General features: G+C 45.3%; 1 protein-coding gene across 1 annotated transcript; it reads left to right on the top strand.

The window, feature by feature from the left end:
- The first annotated feature begins 456 nt into the window (after positions 1–456).
- LOC138301894 (glucose-6-phosphatase catalytic subunit 1-like) lies at positions 457–9,257 on the top strand. The gene is made up of 5 exons (XM_069242370.1): positions 457–689; positions 5,778–5,887; positions 6,448–6,553; positions 7,473–7,588; positions 7,873–9,257. Exons 1-5 carry the CDS (start codon positions 460–462, stop codon positions 8,382–8,384), a joined length of 1,074 nt encoding a protein of 357 aa, XP_069098471.1. The 5' UTR covers positions 457–459; the 3' UTR covers positions 8,385–9,257.
- Positions 9,258–9,460: the final 203 nt, after the last annotated feature.

The raw sequence follows: 9,460 nt of genomic DNA, 5'->3' as shown, positions 1-9,460 counted from the left end.
ATTGGAAACCTTTAGTAATTTCGCTCACATCCCAGTGCAGACTCTAACTAGCACTCTGCGGTTGACAACACGTATTGGGTGTCGAAAATCTGATGATTTCAAGCAGTTTCAGACGTTGTTTCAGAATCAAGTAAAAATCTCTTGAAAATAAACCTTGGGGCATAAAGGGTTAATGCCCACAGGTGCAGTGTGTGAATGAGCAGTATGTTTTTTACACAAGTCTGTCTTTGGACATGTGCGTCACCCATCTCGAGGTTCTAGTGTTTGGCTGTTTTCTTTATTCTGTTAAAAGTGTGTTTTTGGGTTCAAAGATCATTGGCTGTGACGTCAGTGAACGGCAAACAAGAGGTCAGGATGGTATAAAGGGAGCAGGAGCGGTGCAGGGTCAGCAGAAGCAGAGAGCTACAGAGATACAGGCAGAGCTCACACCAGCCCGACTGTTGACACCATAGCGCTAACATGGAGACCGGCATGGACCTCCTCCACGACTCCGGGGCCCAGATGGTGCAGTACCTCCAGGTGAACTACAAGAGCTCCCAGGATTGGTTCATGTTCGTCTCCTTCGCCGCTGACCTCCGCAACACCTTCTTCGTCTTCTTCCCCATCTGGTTCCACCTGTGCGAGGCGGTGGGCATCAAGCTCATCTGGGTGGCCGTGATCGGAGACTGGCTCAACCTCGTCTTCAAATGGTGAGTACAGGACCTACCCGGGAGCTGAGAACATGGTGGCTGTAATTTCATTACTGGTCCAACAATTTATGAAGCCCTCTGTGATTCAACATCGTAGTATTCCTCACTTTAAGACAAAGCCGTCACCCCTATCTGCCAACCCGTGTGACTGCCTGGATTGCCAAATGTGTAGAGCAGGTGCAGTCTGTCTCTAATTAGAAAATGATCTGATTGACAAAATGCCCTCCTCCAAGTGCTCCATGGTTTGTTGCACTTGATTGGGTTATGGATAAATAACGTAGGGAATTTTTTTACTTCCTTAGCACTTGGGGTTTCCTTCTCTGATCTCTCCCAACGTAAGGGAGTCTACCATCTACTATTTCAGCCTCTTTATCTCCCTAAATTGCATGAATTCTTACAAATTGAACTTATCTGTTCTTCTCTAAAATGAGATGCCTTCTGGGAGGATTTTTTCATGCAATCTAAGATCTTATCAGCCCCTGGACTCAGTAATCTCAAGTTCTGCAGAACACAGGCCCACAGCCTCTGATCATCCAGCACAAACACTTCTGCTTGAGACTTTGTGTCTAGACCCAGGTTTAGTGTTTTAGGCGCAGCTGTGATCATCTCAAGTCTGCTATGTCACTACTTATTGGTGGCAGCTTGGCGTCAGTCATTGTCCAGAACATTGTATGGTTTTTCACCAAAGTATGTTTGGGTTAACAGTGTCCTTGAAAGCAAAAGCTCATCAAAGACCCCTGATTATTTTGAGGAATGAGTCTTCGTACCACCTTCATACATTTTGAGGAATGAGTCTTCGTATCACCTTCATACCTTTCAGAGAAGAGGACAATAGGACCCCCACCGCTGGTCCTGACACCCCAATTCTCACTTCCCCTCTACAAATGCAAGTTTCCAAGACCAAGAGTTCCTTACAGAGGGAGCCGGGGCATTGCGGTTATGTATGTCTGAATACAGTAACCCTTTGGTGGTTGGTTTAACCTGGCTGCTGTTGAGTACCAGGCACGTAGCCTCACGGTCGGACTGCATGAGTCCCACAGATGCCACCATTCATTGCAACAGAAATGACCAACACCCATCCTGGAGACATGAGACTGTGTAGAAGGAATGTGCCCACACCAGAAGTAGTAACTTTAAATTCTAAATGCTCGTTATTTCAACTTATCTGCCTTTGTAGAGCTACATTTTAGATCTGATGGACACAAGGCCTCCGGTCTTCCGGTCCTCTGCCTTGTTGAGAAGCACATGAACTTGGAGAAACTGCTTTTTTTTATGCCTTGTACCACCTCAAGTCAGTGACGTCGTGCAGGTGCATAGCCAATCACAGCGACTAACACATCACTGCCTCCTTTTGCACGTGTTCTGCAAATGGTGATTGTACAAGTGATATTTCTAGACATTTCCTAATGATTTATAGAGTTAGTTTTCTTCACTGTGTCAGGGTGGAAGAGTTCCAGACATGAGGCGCGATGGCCCTGAGTTAATAATATTTAATGCAACTGAAGGCAACATCCAATGTTGCTGTGCTGTATTGTGCAAGAGGAAAACCGCACAGAGCCATGTCTACTAAGCCTGGCCTGCTGCTGGTGTCTCTCCCTGAGATGGTGCTCAAGCAAGGCTGCACAGCACAACACACAGCATCACATCATGGTGCAGAATTGAGTGTGCGCTGGATTTGTATTAGAGGCCTATCCTTCCAGCACACACTCCGATGCACAGACAAACTCAGAAAGTTGAACTTGTGCACTGCAGAGCACAAGCACACAAGCAGTGGATATCTTTTTGGGTAAAATTAGCACGTTTCTCTTTGCTCTTGCTTCAAGTAGGAGTGAGTTTTTGATATGAAGTCCAGTCTGGCTATCTTAGTAGATCAAGCTTTTTCTGGCTGTTCCACCTCAGAAATCTTCCTTTTGTGCCAAACGGCAAAGAGCTGTGAAAAGTTCACCTTTCCAGCCCAACTCACCTCTTGTGGTGGACAGTACACAGCATGTGCCACTTTGCATCAACTGGACTCGTGGTAGAGCCGGAGCAAAGCCTTAGAAAATCTTCTGTTTCCATCGGTGTCCAGCCTGTGTGAAAAGTAGATTATTTCTCTGCAGTTAGAGTGTAGTTTGAAGAACAGCGGAGTTGAAGGAGATTGAGTCACAATTCAAGTTCTCCACAAAGGTGACTGACTCTGTCCCAGACCTCTCGTCCTTCCAGAAGCACTGTGGAAGTCTTGGGATATCCCACTTTTCTCAGAAGGGCAGGCTTCCTCTCCTTTCAAATGGTTTGTGTGATTACCATCGATAACAACCTACCCCAAACAAAATATCAAAAGCTGGCTCGAAAGGCGAGTTGAAGTATTTTGTGCCTAAGTTTATATTAAGTACACTAAGCAAAAATATTAAAATAATTAGGAATTCTACCACAGATGTCTAAACACTGGAGTGCATATGTGTTTGACTATAGAGGGTAAGAGACGTACTGGCTGCTTGTACTCCAAGTAAATGGACAAATACTCCTAAAAAACATGCGAATTTGATTGATACATAGAACTCTACCCAAGCCACTATCTACCTGCCAACATAATACATCCAGATGAGTGACACCAGCAGTTGGCTGCCACAAAAGAAACTACACAAATGTTGGTGCCTGATCGGAAGAGGAGCCTGGGGTGAAAAATACATATTTTTAATGTACATGATATCAAGCTACGAAGAAAGAAAGGGTTACGTGTAATAAATTAACATATTTTTAATTAATTTATCCATTTATTTACTTACTTTCAAATATTACCATCAGGAATGAGAATTACTTTTTAACTCCTTGAGAAATCATTCAATTCTCAAGCTCTAAAGGTGGGGAATTACTTTCTCCCATTTCATAAATTGCCCTTATGGTCTTGGTGCTAGAGGGAACTGGTAGATTTTTAACTTTTATTTTACGATTGTGGTATTATTTGATCGAAACGTTTCAGTGGTTTTAAATGCATTGGAGTAAGTGCAGATTTTGTTGCATTTTTAAAGCATTTTGGGGGTCATTACAACCCTGGCGGACGGTGTTAAAGCAGCGGTAAGACCGCCAACAGGCTGACGGTCTTTTTATGAGGATTATGACCATGGCGGTTACCGCCATGGTCATCCGCCGCTTCTCCGTTCCGCCCGCTGGGCTGGAGACCTGGGTCTCCAGCCCAGTGGGCGTGACAATACCGCCGCCGGTATTTTGACCCGGCTTACCGCTGTGGATTTCTAGTGGTAGGAACCGCAATGAAATCAATGGCGGTAAGCACAGTCAGTGCCAGGGAATTCCTTCCCTGGCACTGATGGGGGTCACCCCCCACCCGACTCCCTCCCCTACACCCCCACCACTCCTGCCACCCCCCAAAGGTGACAGGACCCCCCTCCCCACCCCGACCCCCGACATTACCTTACACATACACACCGGACACGCACGCAGGCACCACCAACACACATACACGCACACACACCGACATACATGCCAACATCCACACACACAGTCAGACACACACACCCACATTCAAACATACACGCGCACATCCATACAGACATACCTACAGACATACACGCACTCATTCCCAATCACACAACAGCCCCGCAAGCATACACGCACTCACACACCCCCTCCACATACACCCATGCACACCCCCATGCACCCACACAACACACAACACCCCCCCACCCCCCTCCCCTAACAGACGATCGACTTACCTGTTCTGTCGATCCTCCGGGAGGGGACGGGAGCCATGGGGACAGCTCCGCCGACACCACACCGCCAACAGAACACCGCTGCGGCGAATCACAGGACATGATTCGCTGGGCGGTGTTCTGTTGGCGTGGAGGTGGAGCAACCTCCACTTCCCCGCCGCCCGTCACTATGGCTATTCCGTCGGAAAAACGACGTAGAGCTGCCAACAGTCATAATACGCCGAGCGGAAAACCACCACCACTGGCGGTCTTCAGCACTGTGATCCCTCGGCGGTCTTGTAAAAAGACAGCCGAGGTTGTAATGACCCCCTTTATATTCTATCACGTGAAAGCCGTTCCTAAGCTTGGCCACACATAATATTTGGGTGGATCTATTACTGGTTAAGTGATCACGGGGAGCTGATATTCCTTAGGTTAGGATATCAAAATATTACTTTTGAGGAAGTGACGTTTTGCCGCAGCCCAGTTTAGGCGTTTGCCAAACCGATTTAGGACCGACTCAAAGTTGGTTAGTGGAAAGACTAGTTGAGAAAGTATGTAAAAAATACTAAACTTAATCTCGGTGATAGTGCCTGGCACAAATGTAATTTTCTGCCAGTGGAACTGATTGTGCCTGTAGCACTATATGGGAGTACCAATAAGTAAAGTTTGGGGCAAAACTCATTGCGTATTTTGAGTCAGAATAATGGCCAAAGTGAATGAGACCAATAGCCCTTAACTACTGCTCCAACTGATTAAACCTCTATATGGCCTGCAAATGGGGTGCAATCTTGTTTATCCATAGCCCGTATCCCCAGTTTCAAATCAGAGTTTTTGTCTCACAGCTTTGTCAAAATGCTGGCTTGTATTTGACTACAGGACATGTTTCTATCAAACCTTCACAAGCCATGGATACATCAGACCCCTATTGCGGACTATGACAATATGGAAGGTTTAGGGACCTCCTTCACGTTACTCAGCATGGGACAAACAGACCAGCTTCTGCAGTGAAAGGTTGTTTTCTCTGCTATCCCAACTTGTACACATAGCACAGCACATTCAGGGCACCTCAGTGCAGCGTCGGTGCTTGTCTGACCAAGCTACTTAAGTGCCTTTTGTCACTGCCTTTTTTCAGTCCCCTAGTAGGAGTTTCTATGTGATAAATCAAATCAAATCATTAACATTTATAAAGCGCGCTACTCACCCGTGCGGGTCTCAAGGCGCTAAAAGCTGCTGGATGCCAATGGGCTGTCCCTAGGATTGAGTAGTAATGGTTCGTGGTAGAGGACCTTCCCCACTGAAGTATTTTATTGGCTAATACATACTTTCATCTCCTCAGTTCGTATTATTATTGTTTGCATTTTCCTTCTGTCTGCCATTAACCCCTTGATTTGAATTGCAGGATCCTCTCGGGCCAGAGACCATACTGGTGGGTCCATGACACTGATTATTACAACAACGCATCTGCGCCGGTCATCGAGCAGTACCCGGTCACCTGTGAGACTGGCCCAGGTGAGCACCTGAGATCTTGTGAATAAAATATGGTTGTACTGCTAATATCCAGAGAAAGGGAACCAGCCTTTTCAGAAATATTTCTTGAGTCTGAATGACCTGTTTACTTTCAGTGCTACCAAAAGCTTTTATCACCATATTTGTTGGTCATTCTAAAGACCAGACTAGATTTTACTGTTCTTAACAAGGCCTCTCTCTAGATAAATCAATTTATGACCTAGAAAAAATAGAGAACAGAGAGCGAAAGCGCCATAAGCTTCGTATGGAAGGACAGAGATGTATATGAAAGTGAGATCATTGGCTGGGAAGAGTAATCTGATCTCAGGAACAGGAAAAACTGGTGGGGGTCCACCTTCTGATCCTCCACATAAGTGAATAAGAGAACTTTGTCTAGGGCCTTAGTTTGACTCACCTATAAATGGTAGCTTCTCTATGAGGTGCCATAGTTTCTTTTGTAGTTATAACTTTAAAAGATCAGTAAGTTATTTATGAATATCAATGACCTTGTAAGCTTCCAATAGACCTGCTCCTTATTGGATACCTTTCATTTGTGTCCGCAGGAAGTCCCTCTGGTCATGCCATGGGAGCCGCTGGAGTTTACTATGTGATGGTGACGTCACTTCTCTCCATTGTGCTGAAGAAGGACACACCCAAGTTCAAGAACTGGTGAGTGATGAAAAGCAAGTCAGGTGACTTGGAATCTTTAAAGGGGGCACCTTTACTTGTAAAGGGAAATATGTGGCAGAGGCAGTAATTAACAGCTATAGAGACTCACCACGACCACGTCTTGCATTGGGTGGAGTGATAGACATCTCAGTTTGATGCAATGATTTAATGATCGAATTCTCTATGCACTTTACAACATTCATACATGGATCACATGCTTCGATGCCCCTGGGATCTAGTGCCTTGGAAAGCCAAGTGTAAAATAAGCAAACCACCGAATTACTCTGTTGTTAGAACAGTAGATGTCCTCCTTCTTGGCTAGATGGCCAGTATTTGGCTTCTTGGCTTGTTCAGTATCTCGTCGCTGGACTGAACAAGGGCCGGACGGCTCTAGGCCAGAGTTGCTCTACCCGTGACTGCAGGAGAATTTGAGTTGCAAATCAGTAGACGGCCACTAGAGTAAATCTTCTCCAACAGCGAGCAGCACCTTTGTGACAAGAGAGAAAATTATTTTTCAATGCTAGGTCACCTATATGCTCATTTTGTTTGATAAAAATATTGATAAAAATATATATATTCCCTCTCTTTTTTCCTTGCTGAAGAACACCTCCAGAAATACTGACAATCATTTTGTCAGGGTCGAGAAATAGACAGGACATTGTGATGTATACCTAGGCCAGCCCTTCCCCATGTGCAGCACGTGTTCTCTTAGGTTTCATTAGTAGCATGTGCGTGGAGGAGACGTTTCTTATGTCTTTACAGGCGCCCTTTTATCTGCTATATTCATCTTCCCTAGGACACTCTCTCAATATATTCTGTGTCACAGGCCACTGCTAGACGTGCACCGGATGTAGCTCTAATGATTACATTACTGAATTGCATTTTCGTTAATGTTTTTCCTCCTTTTCTTGTGTTCCAGGTGTCTCCGCGGTGCTGTCTGGACAGGGTTCTGGGTGGTGCAGATCTGTGTTTGTTTGTCCAGGATATTCCTCGCCGCTCACTTTCCGCATCAAGTCATCACCGGGGTCATTTCAGGTCAGTGTTGTGATTAGTCTCTGTCCTCCCTTTACTTCTATGGTGAGTAACTAATAATCAAGGAAACCTTTTAGAGCATTACTTTTAACATATCCTGTACTATGCTCCTTGCAAAGTACCTGATCTTTACCATCATTTTAGGATGTTCCTGTGGTCTTATTCTGGCCTCCAAATTAATATTACTGGTGCTTTTAATGTTGGCTATATGGCTTTTTCCGAGTCGCTTCATTTTCTCAATCGCCTGTAACGTTATTCCTAATGTTCTTTATCTTTTGCATTTATAGGCATGGCTGTTGCTGAAGCTTTCCACCACATCCCCTCCATCTACAAGACAAGCCTGAAGAGATACCTCTACACCACCCTCTTCCTCTTCATCTTTGCCCTGGGTTTCTACATCATTCTGAAAGCCCTGGGTGTGGACCTTCTCTGGACCCTGGAGAAAGCCAAGCGGTGGTGCTCGAGGCCCGAGTGGATCCACATCGACACCACCCCCTTTGCTGGACTGCTCAGGAACCTGGGAATCTTCTGCGGCCTGGGGCTGGCTCTCAACTCGCGTATGTACCAGGAGAGCTGCAGAGGGAAACAAGGGGCACAGGTGACTTTCCGTCTGTACTGCATCATCTCCTGCCTCATCGTCCTCCATCTCTTCGACTCCTTCAAGCCACCAACGAAGGTGGAGCTGCTGTTCTACGTGTTGTCATTCTGTAAAAGTGCAGCTGTACCACTTGTTGTTGTTGGGATCATCCCATACTGTGTGTCACAGGCTCTGAGCCACCAGGACAAGAAAGCTTTATAGGAGGACGTGTAAAATGTCCACTACATAAAGACAATGCATATCACTCCAGCTGAGGTTCAACCCTCTGGGCCACACCAGGACAGGAACGAAATCCTCGCCTTTGTGACTGAATGCAGCGTGTGCTGCAGGCCATTGAGAGTGTCTGGTGTCATGTGTTGTCAGCGATGGGTCCTTTTTCAGACAGGGCCAGACCGAGCTAAAATGGCAGACACTCTAGACTTGACTTCCTGATGGTGAAATTTCAAAAGCTGCTGAACTTCGAAAACGTGCCAAAGGTTCAGACTCAAGGTTTGGCAAGACAGGAGAATTCAGCATAGGACACGGGACCCAGACATGAATTCGTCCTCTCTGTAAAGCTAACACCAGTCCTACAATATACAGACTTATGAGGTGGTGAAAGTCCTTCAACCTCTAGCGGGGAGGGAGGGTAAAGTTGTAACGTTGAAGTAATTAGGAAGTGCTACCTAATGAAGCATTCCCCTCTTCCTGCTTCACGGAGGCGTATTGTTCATGTTGAGCTGACTGCAGAATCCCAGAGTGACATCAGATCACAAGGACAATTGGAAATAAAGGAATAGCCAATGAGCACATGAACAGATCTAGTCATAGGGTGCAAACTACGAGTTACATCCTGGATCAGGGATTCGAAGTGGTGAAGTGGTGCAAATCCTACCACTTACAAGGGCATCTGCTGAACTGAGTGGGATGCTGTTCCAGTCAGAGCAACTGTTTGGTGATTTGAGTGAGAGATTTCTTTCTTTGAAGCCTAATTCTGAATTCGATTATGGCTTTTAGTATGTATTTAACAAATATTTATTTTCCTTATAAAACATGTGGAGATTGTGAATCTGTAGAGCTACAAGGATAATAATGTACAGAAGGTGCTGTATTTACAAAAAATTAATTATCAGGGCAGAATATTTTTTTTAATAAAAATATGAAATTTATAGCGTCGCTCTTATTAAAATGACCAGCTTGTGAAATATAAAAATGTGTTTTTCCTCAAGACTCATAATGCAAATTAGTATAGAAAGGCCAAATGCCAGTTTTGAGAGACACTTTTGTGTGAATCTGAT

Source organism: Pleurodeles waltl, chromosome 6 (assembly GCF_031143425.1).
Source record: "Pleurodeles waltl isolate 20211129_DDA chromosome 6, aPleWal1.hap1.20221129, whole genome shotgun sequence".
In the NCBI taxonomy this organism is placed as follows: Eukaryota; Metazoa; Chordata; class Amphibia; order Caudata; family Salamandridae; genus Pleurodeles; species Pleurodeles waltl.
Note: the sequence above shows the minus strand (reverse complement) of the source record. Positions and strands in the feature narration are given on the sequence as shown.